At 53.4% G+C, this 20,755-nt stretch overlaps 2 protein-coding genes across 4 annotated transcripts; both read right to left on the reverse strand.

Annotated features, from left to right (window-relative positions):
- Window positions 1-198: 198 nt before the first annotated feature.
- On the reverse strand, window positions 199-8,691 carry LOC308411430 (uncharacterized protein). Of its 2 annotated transcripts, XM_080905302.1 has the most exons (10): window positions 6,425-8,691; window positions 5,321-5,382; window positions 4,538-4,642; window positions 4,151-4,288; window positions 3,711-3,850; window positions 3,469-3,637; window positions 3,262-3,390; window positions 2,250-2,385; window positions 1,455-1,613; window positions 199-1,102 (listed from the first exon to the last, which is right to left on the reverse strand). In XM_080905302.1, the coding sequence occupies exons 1-9, from the start codon at window positions 8,113-8,115 to the stop codon at window positions 1,475-1,477; spliced, it is 2,709 nt and encodes a 902-aa protein (XP_080761428.1). In that variant the 5' UTR covers window positions 8,116-8,691; the 3' UTR covers window positions 199-1,102; window positions 1,455-1,474. The 2 variants fall into 2 exon arrangements, with proteins under 2 accessions (XP_080761428.1, XP_080761429.1); XM_080905303.1 differs by lacking the exon at window positions 4,538-4,642 and having other exon boundaries at window positions 6,425-8,689.
- A 1,553-nt stretch (window positions 8,692-10,244) lies between these two features.
- On the reverse strand, window positions 10,245-20,572 carry kpnb1 (karyopherin (importin) beta 1; the record flags this gene model as incomplete). 2 transcript variants are annotated; one of them, XM_080905923.1, is made up of 22 exons in its annotated part: window positions 20,253-20,571; window positions 19,368-19,426; window positions 17,115-17,297; window positions 16,840-17,040; window positions 16,611-16,763; window positions 16,463-16,522; window positions 16,305-16,394; window positions 16,107-16,217; window positions 15,915-16,016; window positions 15,603-15,827; window positions 15,318-15,509; window positions 15,067-15,197; window positions 14,582-14,729; window positions 14,335-14,406; window positions 14,113-14,257; window positions 13,927-14,009; window positions 13,663-13,770; window positions 13,003-13,146; window positions 12,677-12,782; window positions 12,239-12,353; window positions 11,688-11,849; window positions 10,245-11,606 (listed from the first exon to the last, which is right to left on the reverse strand). In XM_080905923.1, coding segments are annotated over exons 1-22 (2,631 nt in total). In that variant the 5' UTR covers window positions 20,293-20,571. The 2 variants fall into 2 exon arrangements, with proteins under 2 accessions (XP_080762049.1, XP_080762048.1); XM_080905922.1 differs by lacking the exon at window positions 10,245-11,606 and having other exon boundaries at window positions 11,684-11,849; window positions 20,253-20,572.
- Between the last annotated feature and the right edge of the window lie 183 nt (window positions 20,573-20,755).

Consider the following 20,755-nt stretch of genomic DNA (forward strand, 5'->3'; position numbering starts at 1 on the left):
AAGGACGTCATCCTCAACCCAGAAAGGTCTCCCACATTCTTACAGATGGCAGACGTTTGAGGATCTATGGATCAGACTCCCAGCTCACAGCTGATGCTGACCGCTCTGCATGTTAGAGCCGATCAAATCTTAATGATCAATCAAGCTACGAATCAGCTGATCCGACGAATCAAAGCTGCTTAAATTTAGCTTTAAAAGGTTCAATCATACGGAGCCCCGCAGGGGACATGGGAGAAAAAAAATTAAGACGTGCTTTTGTGAGATCGCGCAAAAGTTGAATTCCAACAATGGCGGCAGCTGCTTAGTTGTAATATTCCTCTTTCTGGGTCACAAAATACACTTAAGATATTTTGAGGCGTGAATGTAGTTGTGTAAACGTCAGATACCTGCTCGGTTTACAAGACATCACATATTTGCAAAAGTGCTCCGACGTTTTCGGAGATCTGACACCCGCCATCTCGAAGCTGACGGGAGGTCGAGACCTACTACAGCCGGGAGGAACACCGCTTTCCCGGCACATCGTGCCTCGACCTCCTGGTCGGCTTCGAGCCGGCGGCCTCCGAAGAATGCGGCTAAAACTTTTGCGAGGTCCCGCAAAAGTCCGTCTTAATTTTTTTCTTCCTCCATGTCCCTGCGGGGCTCCGTACAATCATTCGTTTATTTCTGTGATGTTTTATTCATTTAAAGACCTTTTGGTGCATTCAGGGGACGCTCTCACACTTTGTGCTGCGCCGAGCTCTGAGCTGGGATAAATCTGTACCGCCTTCTGCTCTCGGGATCAGAGACCCACTCGTATCGTCAGAGGACCCCAGAGGCGACCGACACTTTCTCAGCTCCTTTCTCTTTTACTGATTTTAGCTAACATCGCCGTCTGGCTGCTCAGCGATGACATCAAAAGAGAGGCGGAGTCTCCACATCCCCGGCCCCTCCCCTGTCGACTCCCCGTGAGCCGATCAGAGAGCTCAAAGGAGGGTGGATCATCTGAAACCCGCCCGGATGCGGGACTGAGCGGAGGGAGCCGATTGGCTGAAGTCTGAGAGTTCAGCTTGATTTTTGAACATCCTTCAGTGTTCGAGTCCGAGAAACAAAGAAAAGGAAAGAACTGCAGAGAGAGAAGAAGAGGAGACGCCGTCATCACTACAGTGCACACTTATCTGTGTTAGCTTAGCATCAACAGTCTAACACAAAAACCTAATCATGAATGTAATCTCATTACTTCTGTCTGTAAGGAAATCAGTTGTTTAAGGTGAAAAAATAATAAAATTCTGTGACAAACTAAAAGAAACAAACCGTCATGCTAACAGAGCATCTGCGTCCTGTTAGCAGTTATTAATAAAGCACACAGTGATCATCACTGGGAACTGACACTTTCAAGTTGCTCTGAAACAGCTAAAAAATAAATAAAAATAAAAGCTTTGATCTGAGCGCGTGTCTGAAACGTGAAGATGACTCACGCCGGCTTCGGGCTCCGGTGCTACGTTTGTGACTCGACCCCCGGCTGGCCGCCGCCCTCCGTCCCCCGCTCCTTCTGCTCCTTGTCCTCCTTCAGCGTGGGGCTGATCTCCTCTTCGGGGTCGTAGTAATAAAACTTCCTCAGGTAGGCGATCAGAGGCCTGAGGGGAGCCAGGACAGATGTTAGCGGCTCGCTTACACTCTCCGACATTCAGGCGCGTTTTTACAACATGGACCTCGATGCAGACACGCACCGACTGATTTTTTTAGTAACAGCAATTCAGCAGATCACAGGACGCCGCTCTGGATCGTCTCCATCACAGCGACGGCGTTAGATCACCTTCGATCCGTTACTCATACCGAGGCTCTCAGCTAGCTTTAGCTTTTTGTCATGTTCTGGTGTGCTCGCTAACAGCAGGTCACCGTGAGAGCGCATGAAACGGGCTGTAATGAGTCACAGGTGAGACTCTACCTGCAGTTACATCACATGATCAAACCAAACATGTGAAACTGACATGAAGGATCAAATAAACAAAAGCTGCACAAGGAAACTAAACCAAATGATGCTTTAAAGAGAAACCCGCCACTGGTCTCAGTCACGCTGCAGCCCTTCATGCGTTTTGTTTTGGGTCAATATGATTATTTTCAACATTGTTTTAAATCCTCGCCCGGCGTCCTTCGAGGACCGCGGGATCTCGTGTCATGAAAAAGATCCACGGGACAGATAAACGTCAGCTTTGCGTCTCTAAGGTCAGGAGGACCGTGTCTGACGTGGGAGCGCTCAGGCGGGTACGTACGTGGGCAGCGGCAGCTCCTGGATGTGGTCGATCCGGACCAGCTGTCTGATGCAGAAGCGACAGAGATGCTGCAGAGACTTAACACTGCTGAACCTGGAGACCGGGTACAGGAGCTGGACTGGGGTCGGCGGCAGACCTGAACACACAAGGACACGAAACTCAAAATATATTAAATAAAGATTTTATATCAAGGAAAGTGAACCGGACAAAAGGCGAATCAATTCAAAGTCCAGTAATTATTATAGGAACATATTTGTGGACAGCCAGCCTTTGTAACTAACGCTGATGTGTCCAGATACTTACTGAGTGTACTTGTAAAATGTCCTGTCTGTGAAGGTAATGTAGATGAACTAATGTCTTCATTGGATCCTATAAACCTATCAACCCCCCCCCCCCCCCCCATTTATATTATAATACACGGAGCATCACTGACAGCACGAAACATGGACGCAGCTTCAGGGTTGGACAAACATCGAGGTCACACTGGCTGCGTAGTTGAGTAGTGTGGCTGTGACCCACGAGGCTCCCTGTTAGAATCTAATGACGAGCGGCTGCAGCCAAATCAAATCAAAATCAAATCACTTTTTATTGTCACATCACATGTGCAGGCACACTGGCACAGCACATGCGAGTGAAATTCTTGTGTGCGAGCCCCACAAGCAACAGAGATGTGCAAACACAACAACACAAACGAGCAAAATACAAGAATGGCCAACCTGAAACTAATAAATATATGTACAATATATAATAGTGTATGCATTTCTGGATGTGTATACTAAATATTTTCCTACGTGTGTGTGTGTGTGTGTGTGTACACATTTTTACAAATTAAATAGTAAAAAAATAAAATAAAATAATAATAATAATAATAATAATAAAATATATAAAATATACAGAGTTGAATATGTGCAAAACAAGTGGCATTTATATGCCACTTGTTTGTGGTGCGTCCGAGGCTATGTCACGCGCTTGTGCAGCCACAGATATCCTGGAGCTGATTGGATGCTGGTACCTGGGACTCGCGAGCGCAGGAAGTACAGGAACTTTCCGTTCTTGGAGTGCATGATGGCTCGCTCGATGAACTCCACCACCGAGTGACAGCGGTCCTCAAACTTTGGGTGACACCACAGGCTGAACGTCCCTGCAGGACGAGAAACCGTGAGACGGGGACGCAGGCTCACAGGCGAGGCGTGGCGCCGCACAGGTGTGTGTGCGTTACCTCTGTAGTGCTCCATGCGTGTGTGGTGTGTGATTCCCTGCGACCTGAAGCTCAGACTCAGGATGTAGCGCGGGTCTGAGCTGTCCCGCACCAGAAACGAGCCGTCCGGTTTCCCCTTCAGCTTCATCTCAGCGTCCTCCCAGTTCATCGGCCCCCAGTACCAGCCGCACTGAAAGCAGATGCACAGGTTAGCTCCGCCCACTCGCACAGCAGGCTACAAAAGCAGGCGATAGTAGCTCCACCTTCTCCAGCTCCCTGAGGCTGGTGGCGAAGTTGCCGGCATCGGGTCGACTGAGCGGGCAGCGAGGGGCGAGCCGGGGGGGCGGGTGCTGCCCGTCGGGCCGCAGGGGGACGGGTCGAGGTAAACCTCGCAGGAAGGTGTCTGAAGGAGATGGGGGGGGGCATGAGTTTACATAAACAAATACAGCTACAGAACAAAGATAAAAACGAAAATCAGGACGTCACAACTGATGTTTGAAGTTTAATCATTGAAAAGCAAAACAATGACAAATGTGCTCATGAGTCAAAGCTAAAAATAAACACAGTAAAAAACAGAAAATAAACCTGAACAGGAAACGCATCAGCAAATAAACACACATGCCATTAATGACGTGTGTGTGTGTGTGTGTGTGTGTGTGTGTGTGTGTGTGTGTGTGTGTGTGTGTGTGTGTGCGCGCGCTACCGTTGAGGCTCAGGCTGTGCTGGATGGTGTTGAGGGAGGGGGGCAGGGCCATCGGTCGGGGGGGCAGCGACTGCATGGAGGCCCCGGCGCTGCGCTCCATGAAGGGGCCGTGCTGCTGAGGAGGACCCCCAAAATCATCTGCAAAAAACCATTTAAAATAATAAAAGAGCCAAAAAATGCAACTTTATACGAAGTAACAATTCTAAAACAGAATAACTGCCTCTGATTGGTCCTCAGAGGACTAAAATCCTTCAATGAGACGATTAAAACAATTCCACGAAAACCCGTGAGAGCAGAAACTCACCTAAGAGTCACGGCGCACACACACACACACACACACACAGAAGGAGGAAGTGCAAACAGGAAGCAGAAAGAAGGAGGAAGTACCAAGCAGACTGAGGCTCCGTCTGGGAGGGGGAGGAGGAGTGGGGGGGTGGAGAGAGTTCCCCCCCCTCCGAGAAATATCCACATCGACCAGAGAGACCGTCTCACCTGGACACAGGTGAAAGCAGAGAGAGGGAGGGGTTAGAGGAGAGAGGGAAAGATTAGTGAGCAGAGTGATCAGCTGACCTGATGAGTCATGTGATCAGACAGAAGCAGAGCTGAGAGGAGAGGGGGGCGTGTCAGGAGCAAAACAGGAAAAAAGTTTCGTTTTTCGGAATAAAACATAAATAATAATCGATGAAGAGCCGATTGGTCCCCGGGCCGCATGTTTGACACCGCGAAGCAGAGGAGTCTCTGACCCGGCCCGACTGTGACCGCGGGCAGGTCTGCACAGACCCACACCGCCCCGCCCCCAGCACCTGGCTCCACCCACACACACACACTGGAGCACCCCACAAGTTTGGGAGGACCACAACTGTCAAATTCAGAAATAAATTAAATATTAAAAATATTTTTTAAAAACATACTTGATGTATTTAATGTGACATTTTTGGGTTGCTGATCAGAGGCAGGTCACATGAGTTTCACCTGCCCTCTGCTCACCTGGTCTCGCACATTAAAGAGCGTTTAACGTTCTCGCGGCTGCAGAGCACGCGTGAACGAGCTTATAGAGGAGTTCCTAATAAACTGGCCACTCAGAGCTGCTGAAAACACTCAGTCACACAAACTCAGGTAAAAACATCTCACCTGTTCACCTCTCACACACTCACAGCTGTGTGGACTCACCGGTGAAAGCCGGAGTGAAGGGCACCGGAGAGAAGGCACTGTGAGGTCTGGATACCTGCAGCCTGAAGACACAAACAACACCATCAGCACCATCACCTTCATCCTGACTGCAGAGCGAGGCACGAAGGTTTTAACGCTGCAACTCGTCAACATGTTCGTATCCACGGGAGCGATCTTGAGTGAGAATCAGCAACCACCCGACTCCACTCAGAATAAACATTTCAGCTCAAAGAAAAGCTTCAGGACACTTTGATGCTTTAAAGCAGGGGTGTCGAACTCCAGGCCTCGAGGGCCGGCGTCCTGCAGGTTTAGGATCTCACCTTGGGTCAACACACCTGAATCACATGATTAGTTCATTACCAGGCCTCTGGAGAACTTTACGGCATGCTGAGGAGGTCATTTAAAGCAGCTGTGTTGGCTCAAGAACACATCTAAAACCTGCAGGACACCGGCCCTCGACGCCTGGAGTTCGTTCAGATCCAAAGTGACCCCTTCAAACACCAGCATGACACAAAAACACGCCCTACACCTGCCGACAGAGGCACAGCCGCTCGCTGTGGTCTGAGTCTGGTGGACAGCGACTGCTTTGTTTCACACTACAGTCAGTGTGACTGTGGGGGTGAAATGTCACGTGTACACCGTCACACTGACTGCAGGTGAGCAGGTTAGTTGTGTCAACACAAACTAACCTGCTGCTCGAGGAAGCATCCTGAGGAGAGGGCAGTTTCACTTCCTGTGTGCCGACAGGTAAAGTCAGTGTTTATCTGGCAATAAAAACTGATCCTATCTAACACCTGGTGTCACCTGACTCTCACCTGCCCAGGTGCTTTCAGTATCCATGGTTACAACAATACACCCCACTAATCAGTGTCACATGATCAGAGACACTTTCACTGTGAGCTGCACAGGAATACGAAACATGAAGTCTACTCGATCGGCCGCAAGAAAAATGAGACAGTCAGGAAATCCCCCGCTTCGAGGAAACAGGAAGTGAGTCGCCCCTGAACAAAAACAAGGTCACCGATTCGCTCTGATCCGTTCTGTGATGTCAGAGAAACTAAGCAGCTGATTAATCAATACTACCTGATCAGTTTGGGACCTCACCTGCCATCCTGGTCTGGGTTGCTGCAGGTGGACCCCCACACGTCCAACAGGCTGCCCCCCGACGACGTGGACGACGCTAGGGACGGCCTCTTGTCCAGCAGCCCCCCCGAGCCGCCACTCGAGCTCTTGGTTCTGAATAGCTTGCTGAGCCGGACCTTCAGTGACCCCCCCTTCCTCGACTTCCCCCGGGGCATCTTCTCCCCCTCCCTTCCTCCTGCACCCCCTTCCCCCTCCAGGACCACCAGAGGGGAGGCTGACCGACCCGCTGCCCCAGAAGCCACACCCAGTTTGGGGGTAGCGGCACGGCTCTGGGGCTGGGAGCGCGACTGGTGCTGATGCTGTGGGCGAGAGCGAGGGTCAGAGGATGGGAGGGGGTCGGGGAGCACCGCAGCAGCCTGGGACAGTGGCGGGCGGACAGGCAGGTACGGGCAGGGGGTGGCGGTGCTGCCGATGAGGGGCTGGGGGTCCACGCAGGAGGGGAGGGACACGGTGGCGCCGAGAACGGCGAGTGAGGACCGGCAGCTCTGATCTGTGCACACTCCCGCCTCCTCTGCCAGTCTGTGCACCTGCCGCATCAGCCCGCTGAGAGTCCCACTGGAGAACACAGTCCCCGCCCCCCCAGGCATCCCTGCACCCACCACCCGCTCTGTTTTCTCTGTGTCCTCCGCATCCCTGGACTCTGCCGCGAGTCCCCCCACCTCCTCTGACCCCAGACCCTCCAGGACCAGCAGGGCGTCGCTCGTCTCGCTGGGGTCCTCGCCAGGCCCGATGCCCCCGGACCCCGAGGCCAGGACGCCATGGCAGGAACAGTGAGGAAGCGAGAGCACCAGTTCCTGCCCGCCACTTCCTTCCCTCACCTCGCCCGGGTGTACTGGCCTCTGGGCCGGAGCCAGGACCGGGTCTTGACACCTGGGGGGGCAGGTCTTCCTGGGCTCCAGCAGCCCCGCCCGCAGGGCTTGGTCCAGCAGGCCCGGGGGCCACTTAGCCAGCCGGTCTGTCAGCAGGTGGTGTGTGTGGCACAGGACTGACCCGGACTCCGAGTCCAGAGCCGGGACGCCCCGCTGGGGGGCCTGGGAGCCCAGCCTCAGGACCGGGTGCCATTGCAACAGCTGCTGCGGCTGCAGGTTTTCCTGTGCAGGGGGGTTCTGGTCCTTTCCTCCCCCGGGACCAGCTGTCGCGCTGCCAGGACCCGTGCCCGGCACCGGGTCCAGCTGCTGTCTCTGTCGCTCTGCCTCCTCCTGCAGGAAGCCAGGGGGCGGCTGCTCCAGCCCGCACTCCAGGATCCGGTCTCCGGACCGCAGCAAGTTCTGGAGCACCATTAGCTGCGCTCCGTGCCCCGCAGAGCCGTGCCCACGCGGCACCGGGAAGTCCACAAAGTCTTCGGACGGAGGGGGCGACAACGGCGCCTCGGAGCCCGACGGGGCGTGCGTCAGCCCCAGCCCGCCGCTCAGCTCTCCTTTCCCGGGCAGCGGGGAGCTGTAATGCGGGGAAGCCGAGCCGAGGCCTGCCGAAGGGCCGCCAGAGTCCACATCGAACCCGCCGCCGCGGCGGCCCAGCACGGCTTTGACGGGGCCGAACCCGCCGCCCCCGGACATCAGCTCGTCGGGGTCGTCCAGCCGGTCGTACTCCGCGGCGGACACGAGCCGCATGAGCACGAAGTCCGGAGACATTTCTTGCTGCGCGTCATTCATGGCGGCGGCTAACGTTAGCTGCGCGGCTAGTCGCTCCGCTCTTACATAACAGCTGCGGGGCTAACGGCTAGCTGCTGCCGCATCTCCCGGCAGAGCTACCCGGGCCGCCGGCAGCGCACAGCCGCGGACATGTGAAGTCCGGTCCGGTTCGTGACGGCGAAGGCTCCGCTGGACGACGTCAGAACATGAAGGAACGAGAGAAACGATCCCGGTGCCGCCGCTCCGTGACGTTAGCTGTTAGCCTCCTAAAGACTCCTCATCCTCCGGTCAGACAACACGGCGGGAGGCGGGGCTGCGCACGCAGGATCGATCACCGATCATAGCTAAACGATTAACGGAGGGAACCGAACACCTGCCGGGATCTGACAGCCTCATGATGATGATGACGATTGTTGTCGTTTATTGAGGGAAAATGAAGGTTTATGGAAAAAAAATAATTCGCTTTTAGTGGATCACTTTAAAATTTTAATGTTACGAACAGTAGTAAAGTTTTATTTCATTTAATTATTATGCAGTAATATACAGGTATTATTTTTAATTATTGTTTTTCAGTTGGTTGGATTTTTTTTAATGATTTCTTTTATTGTTTCTGTTTTTTATATTTCTTCTTTGAGTTTACAAAACATTATTAATATACTTATTTTACTTATCGGTGTTGTGTCTGTGTGTTTTAATCAATGACTGGTTTCTACAGTCATTGGTTTTAATTCATCCTCATACAGTTCCTTTTTTATTTTGGTGTGACGCGTACTCTCTGGGCTGTTTCCGGCTCGTGCAGCTTTTTCAGGGGAGTGTTTGAACTTTATTAAAAAGTCGCTGCGAGCAGGGTTCGAACCTGCGCGGGGAGACCCCATTGGATTTCAAGTCCAACGCCTTAACCTCTCGGCCATCGCAGCAGCCGGAGAGCAAGTGAGTTGACCGGGAAACTGAAGCTAAGAGTGACGTCAGAGGCTTCTCCAACAGTCAGTAACTTGTATGTGAAACGCAGACTGAGAGGCTGACGAGTCGACAACTGATGTCCGATGATCACGTAAAGAAAAACAAAAAGTGAATCATTGATTCTCGAGGTCTCAAAGGTGGTTCATCAGGAACAACCTACGGGCCAATCAGATCAATGGAAAACATCATCATTCCCGAAAATCCCTCTGAGGTCTGAAGGAGAAAGTCAGGTTCTCAAAGTAAGGCCCGTGGGTGGTCATCATTGTATTATTAGTGTATGGCTCATCGACAGGAGGTGGCCCTGCTGCTCTCACCTGTGCTCGCAGCAGGAACACCTGACCTGAGCTACAGCGGAGAGCAGGGAAACTCAAAGCTCAACAGGTGAGCCTCTAGAGCCCACAGGTGCTGCTTTGGCGAGCGAAACAGAAAACCTTTCCATTATTGTGCATTTCTCATTTTTCAGCTGTTTCCACAGCAACAGAGAGCTGGTTTATCATTTCCATTGTGTGTATATGCAGGACAGGGTGTCCAACATGTGGCCCGGGGTCCAGTCCGGTGCTCTGTGACAGCCAAAACCAGTTTTTTTTTGTTTTTTTTTAACCCTGCAGTGCAAGGACGCGCTGCAGGAAACACTGAACCATCCAGAACACATTTAGAAAGATTTAAAGGATATTCCGTAATGCTGAGCGCATAACGAGCTGCTCAGAAACCGTGGAGGCGACACGTGACGCACGCTGAGCCAGCCCGTCACCCCTTACCTGCAGATTCTTATGAATAACCCGTTTCCACACACACAGGCCCGACGAGCTTTACAATACTCTAGCTTTTCATGTCGATTTTATAGCGGTGCTGCAGAGCTTGCGCCAGCCTTTAGCAGCACGTCTGAGCACCGCTGGGACCTGAATCCTCAGTGTTGTACTTTAATGTTTTAAACTGAAGTCCCAACTGTCGCAGCTCACCTGTACTCAGGTAAAATCAGGAGTTTTGTGAATGCAGTCTGGTGCAGAGGAAGAGCGTTTGTTTTGAGGCAAAGCAGATAAAATAAAACACTCATGAGGTCACGTGACACCACACACTGCTTCACCCATCGCATCAGGATTTGACTTTGAGCCCCGATGTAGAGCAGTGAGAGGCTTTTATTTTGTCAGACTCCAGCAGGAAGCAGTAGCGTTGTGAAGAAGCAGCAGACGGTCAGTACAATATAGACTTTATTAGTTCACTAAAGTTGAATATGAAAGAAAAAGCAGATCAGCTTCAAATGAGTCACAATTCAGAAATAAAACTTTCAGGTTCATGTCAACACAGGAAGTGCTTCCTCCCTACAGCTGCCGCGCCTCTACAAAATAAAAGCCTCCGAGGCCAGAGCCACTTGGCTTTCAGTGACCATCATATTTACCAACTGAAAGCAAAGCTCTCCGGCCGTAGAGGCGGCAATGAGCGCGCTCTGCAGCGTTTAAGCTTCGTGTCAGTGTTGGGGTTTTTTGTTGTTTTTCTTGAAACCGTCCCAACAGGAAGTCACCCAGTAGCGAGGAGCGACCGCCTTACTGCTACTGAACAAGCCATAAAGTGAGTTCCAAAAAACAAAAATCATGGTTCTTTGTAGCGTCGAATAAACAAGCCAACAGTGGGAGACAGCCAGAGCTCAGCGTCCAATCAGCAGAGTCCAAAACGTTTGAGTCCAGGAGTCCGAGAAGAAGAAGAGCGAAAGCACAGAAGAGCTCGGGGAATGTTTTGTATCACTTTAACTTTATTTTCATCATAGCAATGGAAAAATAGAACCTCATACAAACGTCTTCAATCATCTGAAATCTTAACAAGCAAAAAGGTGAGTGACCCGTTCCCAAAGCAGGCGCGGCGGCGAGGAAACCCGAGGCAGCTCGCAGCACTCGCTCACGCCCGGGCTAAACTATTCCCATTTGGCACTCGCTCCTCTCAGCATCGTTTCGGCTTTTATTTTGAAGGAATTTAGTGCTGCCGTTGTTTGGAGGAGACCGAGCGGGCGGAGGCATCCGTCCCTCACAGCTCCGCCGCCATGTTTAGTGCTCAGAAGAAGAAACGTAAGAGCAACAAAAATCCAGTTTTCCACAGAAGAAGTAGTCCACGCAGTCACTCGATCAGCTGATTCCACACAGTTCCCCTCCTCCTCCCCCTCCCCCTGAGCAGGGGGGGTGGCGGCGGCAGGTCGGTGACATCATCACGATGTCATAGGAGAGCCCAGCTACAGCGAAAGAGGCGGATCGCGGGCAGAGGCGGGGGAGGAGTGGAAGGAGAGGGGGTTTCTTTAAGGGGGAGGAGTCACAGTCCAGTCCACAGGCCATCCAAGAGGGGAGGGGGAGGGGGCGGGGTCATCGCCTGCAGGAACTGAAGGTGGTGTGATGTCATCATCTCTCGCTCGCTCACACGTCTCTCTCGCGCTCACACACAGACACTCATCTCTTCTTCTGCTGCTTCGAGCGAAACGCCGACAAACACAGAAGATTTAATCCAGCGGCCGATTTGTCCTCAGTGATGTCATCCGAAGTCTCATCTCGCCCTGACACGACACCCGCCATCTGCAGGAGACACAGAGAGAGAGGAGGGGTTAGAGAGGAAGTGACGCAGAGAAGCCACGAGAAGCATGCCTCCACCCTCACCAGGCCTGGCTCTTCAGCTTGCGGAGCTCCTTGGTGGCCCAGGTGGCGAGCGTCTTGGTCTTGGTGGTTTTGGAGCGCCGGCCTTCCGTCAGCAGGTCGTTGATGAGCGGGCGAACCTCCACCAGCTTCATCACATCTTTCCCAAATGCTGTGCACAGGTCACTACGGAACACACACGTCAAACAAACTGAGGCTTTTAATGTGAAAAGAATCTGAGCTCTCAAGCTGGACACTGGAGCATCGCCAGGGTAACCGTGCTGGTCTCAGAGGATGCGGTTTGTTTTCCATCACGCCATCAGCGTGGTGCATGATTTCTCTTCACCGACCACAACGCCTTAGACTTTGAACCATGTGACCCTCGCTGATCAGCTGTGGTGCAGACCACAGGAAGTTTAGCTCCTTCAAAATAAAACCATAAAAGCTACTCTGTGATATCTGATCTGAGCATGAAGTGTTCTGGGGTAAAGGAACCCTCTGATTGGCTGTGACCTCCTGATAAGATCTCCATGTTGGACCAACATGGTCGAGCTTCAGCTCCGCCCCCTGCTTACCCGATGAGTCCGGCAGCGTTGGCCACCACGCCGTCAGAGTGGTCCTCGTCTTCGGCGATGTGGTGGATGAAGGAGAGGATGAACTCCACCCGAGGCTGCACCAGCATCACGTCGGCTGCAGGGGTGGAGAGGAGATGAGGGTGAGAGAGCAAGTAAAGCAAACAGGAGGTTTTTTTTATTTGTTGGGTCCCGCAAAACCAGGAAGCTGTGAGTTCGGCGGCAGCCTAAAGCTTCCCGGGTGAAAAGGACCCACGTCTGTCTGCGACATCACTAAAGCCTCCTGCTGACTGCAAGCAGGAAGAGGAACTGACGTCGCTGGAGCTGTGGTCATGCGATCACAGCGATAACCGTTAGCACTTAGACAACCAGGTAGCCCCAGACACCTGAGGACAGACGCTGCCAGAGAGACCGTCTGTCCGTGTGTGTGTGTGTCCTTACGGTGGACGTTCTCCTGGTCTCCCTTCAGGCCCTGGATGATGCCGGTGTAAGCCTCCAGGCAGCCCTCCCTCAGCTCGTTCAGGTAGTCCACCATGTCGTAGTCCGTCTGAAACACAGGTTCAGATGTGTCAGGTGAACTCGGACAGACAGGAAGTAAATCTGTGAGGTCAGAGGTCTCAGATACACGTGGTTGGTTTTACATCACGGTCAGCGTGGTGCATGAGTTTTCATCACAGACGTCCGAATCTAAGCTGAGCATTTCTACACTCGAAGCCCAAGTTCAAGATTCAGTGTGTGTTCAGACATCTGAAGGGGCGGGGCTTTACCTTGTCCACCTGAGCCTGCGATGCCTGCTGCAGGGTGTCCAGGACGATGTCCAGGTACTTCTTGAACTCGCCCCCGATGGCCAAAGCGATGTCGCCAAACGCAGAGAGGATCTGAGGCTTCACCGACCGGTGCACATTCTCGTTCTGTAAACAGACCAACGTTTAACATCTGCACACCTGTGAGAGGGTCAGACAGGTGAGCGGCACAAAGACTGCTTTGGAACACGGCAGCTGTTAAATGTCCATCAGGTGATCAAACAGCACCAGAGGAAGGTGAAGTCTGGGATCAATAATCCACACCTGTGAACAGGTGGCTGCTCGCTACACCTGGATCATCATGTGACTGTGGGTCGGAATATCTGGACCGACCCTGTGAGGGGCAGACGGGAGCTAATGTGGAAACTGAACCAGCTGACTGTGTGGGGGTCAAAGGTTGACTGGAATGGAACTGAATTTCTACAGCTTCACTGATGTCAGAGCAGCCAGCTAACGGCGCTTTGGCCCAAATCTGTGCCACACAGGAAGTGCTCCTGCCACTGAGCATGTGCAGAAAAACTCGAGGAAGTGATGAGAGAGGAAGTCTCAGATAAACGTGGTTTTCACATCACGGTCAGTGTGGTGCATGTCAATAAAGACGAAGGAGCTCCTCCCCCTCCTCACCCCGAGGTTCTCCAGCAGCAGCTGCATGATCTCGTCACAGTACGGCAGGATGTTGGACATCAGCGCTCTGCACAGGTCGCACACGAGACCCACGGCCGCCAGACACACCTGCAGCAACACGTCAATGACATCATCAACACTGTGACGTCTGAGTCAGTGATGACATCAGAGCTCCTCCTCCATAAACAGCAAACTTGCCTCTCAGCTCCGAGGTCAGACCGCGACTGTGAAACAGGAAGTGGTGATCAGCTGTGCGAGTCCTACCTGATACTCTGCGTAGTTCTTCAGTCCGATGGCAAGGAACGGCTTAAAGGCCTCCATGTATTTCTGGAAGTCGCTGCCCAGAACTGCAAGAGAAATGTGCAGAGTGAGACACGTGGAGAGCCGCGCCCTCTGAACACAACACGTCACTGCCCTCGCCGTGTAGTCACTCAAGTAACTGTGGCGTACCTTCGACGAGCGTGGACACGGCCATCAGCGCGTCCTCCTGCACGCCTCCGGAGCCGGCAGTGCTCTGAAACATCCTCAGCAGGGACGCCATCACCACGTCTGAGATCTGCAGGGCATCCTGATGCTGCACTTTACGCAGGACGTTCTGCACACACACAGGAAACACTCAGAACCGCCATAATAAGAGCATGAGCACAGAAAGGCTCAGGTGTCCCGTCTCACCTGCAGAGTGGCGCACAGCAGCGACTGCAGGTCGTTGAACTGGATCCGATCTGAGGTGCTCTGGATGTGAGACTGGAAGACAGGAAGTTAAGAGACGTGAAGCCAGTGCCTTTTCAAATTAAAAGCTGCCTGGTCTGCTCAAACCAGTTTATTTCAGCTCTATGTTTTTTCTCTTGAATGACTTTGAGATCCAAGCGATGCTCACAACGGCATCGATATCGCTCTGCCCCTAAGACGGCGCCCTCACCTCCATTTGCAGGACCTGCTGCAGCCGCTCCATGATGACCAGCGTGGTTTTCTGCACGGCGGGGTAGCAGTCCTTGGCGCTGTTCTTCACGATCTCCATCAGAGCCTCGTACGCCGCAGAGCGCAGGTTGTTCTGGTGACCATCGGGCCTGAGAGACAGGAACAGACCAATCAAAGACGAGTACGCAGAGCGCTGTCAAGGAGGCACGACGGCTGCCCGATGACTGAGCGCATTCAGCTGTCGAGCCCCGCCCACAAACGTCGACACGATCACAGAAACCTCTGTGATGACATCATCATTTAAGCGGTTAACTCGAAGTGTTAAAGTGAAGGAAACAGCAGCTGTGACACGATCGGCGAGCCGACAGGAAGCCGTCTGCCAGCTCTTTATGCAGTTCACTCTGCGCTCTGAAACCAGGAAGTGGTCACACCGCCATCAGGCTGCGGTCGTCAGAGGCACAGACGCATGTGTGAGCATCGTCATACCTGTCTGTGGTCTCCAGAAGCTTCTGCACGATGATCTCGAAGGACGAGGACAGGCAGTAGGTGTTCGGCTCCTCCTGGTCCTCGGCGGCATCCGTGGCTTCATACGCCGCCTCTGCGAGAGACGAAAAGGCCTGAGGGAGGAGACGACAGGTTAAGGTTTCCACCGAAGAAGAACGAAATCTGAGGTCGGGTTCGTTTTGACAGAGCTCTCTCAAAGGCCACATGACGCCCAGCGCGGACCGGCGACTCACCCAGCAGACGTTGGAGGCCACTCTGGGCTCCGCCCCCAGGCCCTCGATCAGGCACTGCAGCAGGGGGGCCAGGTAGACCTCGTTGATGGCAGCTTCGGGCAGCAGCTCGCAGATCCTGCCCACCGTCCACGCCGTGGTGTCCCTCACCACCACGCTGGGGTCCTTCATCAGCTCGATCAGGGTGGGCATCGCCTGCAGGAGGAGGGGGCGGAGTTTAGTACACAGAGGGATTTGTGTGACAGACAGAAGACTGGGCGAGCTGGGCGAGCTGCTCGAGCGTCTCACCTGTATGACGAGCGGCTTGAGCTGGTTTAGCTCGGGTCCCTCCAAGATGGAGCCGAAGGCCATGACGGAGGCGTCGCGGTAACGCCAGTCGGGATGTTTGATGTTCTCTTTGATGAAGGGCAGCACGTGGGGAACCACGTCGTCCTCGCAACAGGTGGCGAGCAGCATCAGGCACACACCGGCCGCCTTACACGGGTTCCAGTCGTCGTCGTCATCATTCTCGTCCTGCAGGAAGAGGAGAAGGCGGAGCTAAACAGGTAGACTCAAAGCCACAGACAGGTAAACGGGATGAGGCTCCGACAGCTGAGCTACCTGCTTGGTGAGGGTCTGGGTGAGGATGGGGACCAGGTACTGCAGCGCACCTTTGGCATAGAACTTACTGGTGTGCTCGGGGGGGCGTCCCTGCTCCGAGGCCTGCGATTGGACGAGACAGAAAGAGCGAACCGTGAACAAACAGGAAGTAAAAAACAACTTCCTGTTGGTTAAAGGAAGCGTCACACTGACCTCTGAGGCCTCGATGGCCAGATCCATCTCCTCATCACAGACGTTGGACCAGAACTCGATGCCCTGCAGCGCCACCTCATCAATGTCGCTCTTCATCGCCTCGATGGTGATCTGAAACAGGAAGTGACAAGAGTAGCGGCGCTGCTGAGACGACTCCGACTGACTCTCGGGTTTAAATAAAGGTTTGTGGTGTCTTACCGCGAACAGGGCGGGGCCCATGTACGTCTCCATGTACTGATAATACAGAGACATGATCTTCACCAGGTTCTGCAGGGCCGCCACGCGCACCTGAAAGAGCAGTAGGTGAGTGCATTTGAGGGGTCAAAGGTCACGGGCATTACGCTGGCGTTACTCACTCTGGTGTCGGGACACTGCGTGGCTTCACAGACGACCTGCATGATGAAGTGTCGCTCCGTCTGAAACAGGAAGTACACATTTGTCAGCGTGATTCCCTGCAAATAAAGTTACATTAAAAGGGGGAGGAGTTAGGAGAAAGCAACGTACGTCCTTGTCGAAATTGGCTTTAGTGAACTCGAGCGAGTTGAGCAGCGCATTGGTGGCGGCCAGCTTCACGTTGTTGCTGGGCTCCTCCTTCCTCATGCCCTGGATGATGGCCGTCAGGATCTGGTTGGCGTTCTCCTGCAGCTGCTCCGGGTCCTGCGGAAAACAGCTGGGTGAGCGAGCACTTGGGTAACAACAGGCGGCGTGCTTTAACGTGCTCGCCGTGACTCACGATGTCCTGGCAGATGTAGCCGATGGCCTCCAGCGTGGACTCCTTCATGTGTTCCGTGCTCGACGGATCGGTGACGTTGGCGACGAGCTGCGGGATCAGCTCGGGCCACTGGTTCACGGGAATCTCGGCGCAGGCGATGCCGGCGACGCACTGCGAGGCCGAGCTGGGCCGGTACGTCTCCGTGCCCAGAGTCTGTAGAACCTGCCGGAGACACGGGAACCGTTAGACAGGTGGAGGCGGTGGCGGACGGTGAGCGGGGTTTGCTCGGCCCTTACGTAGTTCTTGATCTCGCGGCGAGCGTTGATGTCGATGGCCAGCCATCTCTGCTGGTACTGCGCCTTGACATCGGGGTCTTTGGATGTCAGCGAGTTCTTCACCTGCAGACCGGCAGCAACTCGAGCCACCTGAGTGTTCCCCGGGTTCGCCAACACTTTGGACAACTCCACCAGGAATGTGGGCTGAAGGAGGAGGAGCAAAGGTCACATGATGAGCGTCACTGATTACGTCAAACATCTGGTTTGAGTTACGGTGAAACAGTGAGAGTGAAGGAAGCTTTGTGCAGAAGCGACGACGCTGGGATTTTTACTGGAGCTGAAACACAGCTTCTCGTTACAACAGCTGCTCTGCGTCTCTGGTTTCAGGTGTAAACGTGTGAACAAGAAGGCAGCAGGTACGATCACAGACAGGAAGCACTAACAGGAACCAGAGATCGGTCGCCGACCTGGAACCAAGTCTTACTTTAGCTTGTCAACATTAAGTCGCTGTCAGTTTGCTGGGCGGAGCATTAAACAGACTTAGTGATTTGATTGCTCGCTCTGCTTCCATTCATTCTGTCTGCACAGGTGAGGCACACCTGACCCCGTCGCTCTGCTTCAGGCTGAAGGACGGCGAGCTACAACTGACGTCAGACCAGAGAAGAAAGCTGACCGAAGATATTTTTGGACTGAAATACTTTTCCCCTCACACCTGACAAGACGCAGCGTGCTCCTCCTGCCAGAAGGTGGCAGTAGCACACGCAGACAGAGGCAAACAGCAAAGAACTGCCAACTACGTTTCTTCTGTTTGCAGGACGCCATCAGCATCACGCCTCCTGCAGGTGTCCAGGTGCTCTCAATCAGCTCCAACCAGAACTTTTATTTTTCTCTGGACAGACAACTAACTGTTTCTCTGCAGTGAGCAGACGACCACAGCAGCACTGTGTGTGTGTGTGTGTGTGTGTGCAGATATTCTTTAGCATGCAGAAACCACGATCCAGCAGAAACATCTGGATTTGAACAGTCAGTTTTAAATATCAGATCAGTGGACTTTCTGGCCACGATGGCGGCGTCTGGCAGGAGTTATTGACTCGGTCGGGTTACACTCTGCCAAGTTTACAGTTTTATTGTCAACACACTGTAAAGCGAAGGGGTGGGGCTTAATTTATAACTGCGAGATAAACGGTAACTGTTCTTACCTTTGTCTCTAACACAGAGACCATTTGACCACAGAGTCTGATATTTATCTTCCTGACACAGCAAAAACTACAAAATAAGAAACTACAGAAAGTCATCTTTGATTTTATTGGTTCCCGCCGACGATGACATCACCTCACACAGCTGACGATCGTATGGAGTGTCTGTGTGTATAAACAGGAAGAAACATTTCCTCAGGTGAACCTGCTGCTCAGGATGGCTCACCTGGTCACCCAGTGACGCGTGACAACAGCGCCCACATGGTCACAAACTACACCGCCACAGCCCCATGGCGGCTTTACTGCAAACCCCACCGGCCCTACCCCGACTCCCCCACCACCTGCACCTTTTAGTTGGAGTTCTACATGCCAGTCACCACATCTGACAACACATTTAAACATTTCCCTGAGTAACAAGTAAGCCACGTAACCGCAACACCCTGACTCATCAAGCCCCACCCTCACTACAGAATATCAGTCAAACCTGACCACACAGTCAAGAAGGGTGACCTGTGGAGACGGCATCCAACCCTCACAGAAACCCTGGAACAGCTGTGACCCTCACACTGATGTTTCACAGAGACCCACCTGCTCGCACTTGCCGGTCACACCTGGTCACAGAAAGCTGCAGTCATGTGACCAGCAGAGACAGCCCGTTTACAGAGATATACTCGCTCAACATACATATTTATACTCGCTATGAACCTTCACAGACACTCGCTATGAACCACTTCCTGTTCTGGTTGAAGTTAGCATGTGTACTTAAATAGTATATGAGGGCAAGGTCAAAGGTCAGGACCACACAAAGGGTATGTAGAAATGTGGGAGCATCAGCTTCGCCCTCTGATGAAGACCTTGAAGTGGCTGAAGCATGCAGACCCTGGCACGGTCATATCAGGAGCCAATGGAGGCTTTCACTGTGACACATATGTGAAGAGTGTGCGTGCGTGTGTGCCAATGCAGAGGGAGGAAGGGGAGGAGGAAGGAGGAAAAGCCGGCGGGATCCAGCAGTCCTCGGTCCCTGTCCGCTCCTCTCCTGCAGCAGCCTGAGCTCCAGCTGCTCTCCCTCCATACTCACCAGGTTCTCTATGGCCGCCTGCTCCAGAAACTTCTGCGCCGCCTCCAGCTCATTCCGGTCTGCGGACAGAGGAGAGAGGAGGGGGCTGGTTAGCGGACGGGCTAACGCACGGTGGTTAAACGTGTTCACCAGACGTTCACACACAAGCACCCGGCCCCGGGGTGGATGTCCCGCACTAATGATTCACCTCAGACTCAGAAAGTTTAACTCCCGCCCCGGTGAGAGCCATCGGTGGTACCGAGAAGCACACCGACCCTACAACATGCGCGCTAGCCACCTGCACTGTGCTAGCAGGCTAACGCTAGCCGACACGTTTCCAGAGACGCGCATGAAGTTTTATGTGCAAACAGCGGAGCCGCTAAAACTGCGCCAACTCCGCTTAAAGCAGCGGAGCAGAGGTCAACTCACAACCAGGGCGCTCGCCTGTGCCCGCAGCGACTCTAAAGCGGCGTTACCCAGGAGAACACGCCGAGAAAGCGGCCGACAGTTTGAATGGCCCGAGCTAGCGAAGAAGCTAACGGCTAACCCGGGCATGGGCAGGGTCGCGGCTTCTGATCGGGGACACACAGCCGGCATTACGGCCTATGTGGGCCCGAATCCGCGTGATGGCGATATGACAACGTCTTCTGGTTTCCCGTCGACAGGCTAAAGGGTTACCAATGCCATTAAAGTGTGCTTAAACGCCCGGTAGAGTGCTAAGTCACCAGCGGCGTCAGGCCGTAACGCTAACGGGTTAGCACAGTGAGCTAGCATGGTTTCCCTCCTCCCTGCTTCCAACTTTCCCCGGTGCTCCGGGCAGCCCGCCGTCTCGCAAACACCGCACCCCCCGGCCGGGCATCGGGCCCGGGCCGCCGGCTGTGTGCGCTGCGTGATGCAGGGACTCACCCGGAGAGACGGTTTTTTCGAGAATCGTGATGAGCTCCATTCCTTCCCCCGGCTGCCTCTCTTCAGTCCGACACTTTCGGTTGCCGCGCAGCGCCCACAGCGGATTATATTTCTTCCACGGAGCTCGGTCGTTGTCAGGCACAGGACGGGTTCAGTCGGTGATACGGGTGGCGGAGGTTCCCCGGTCTTCGTTCGGCGTATTTTCACTCGGATGTTGCGGGAAATGTTGACAGCGTCGGCGCAGAGTCACGTCTCGTCGCTTCACCGCCGCCCGTTCGCATCCTGTGCTACAGGGAGGGAAAGGGCTGCGCGCTTCTCTCCCGCGGAGGGATATCACGCAGTGACGCCAAAAAACGTGCTGCCTTCAGGGACCGCCGGACACCATATCATCCTGTCTCAGTACACTGAGATTTCATTTCATGTAATTTTTCACACATGGTGCAACAGTAATTAATTTCCTACACACAAACCTTCCTTTGAATTAAAACAACACTGCATCCATG

Source organism: Rhamphochromis sp. 'chilingali' (assembly GCF_963969265.1).
Source record: "Rhamphochromis sp. 'chilingali' genome assembly, chromosome: 15".
In the NCBI taxonomy this organism is placed as follows: Eukaryota; Metazoa; Chordata; class Actinopteri; order Cichliformes; family Cichlidae; genus Rhamphochromis; species Rhamphochromis sp. 'chilingali'.

Coding starts and splice junctions, on each gene's coding strand:
- LOC308411430 (XM_080905302.1), bottom strand. CDS start 8,115: ATGAATGACGCGCAGCAAGAAATGTCTCCGGACTTCGTGCTCATGCGG. Junction 4,289..4,537: donor ACGGAGCCTCAGTCTGCTTG/GTACTTCCTCCT, acceptor GGTTTTTTGCAG/ATGATTTTGGGGGTCCTCCT. Junction 2,386..3,261: donor CCTGCGCTCGCGAGTCCCAG/GTACCAGCATCC, acceptor TTGTGTGTTCAG/GTCTGCCGCCGACCCCAGTC.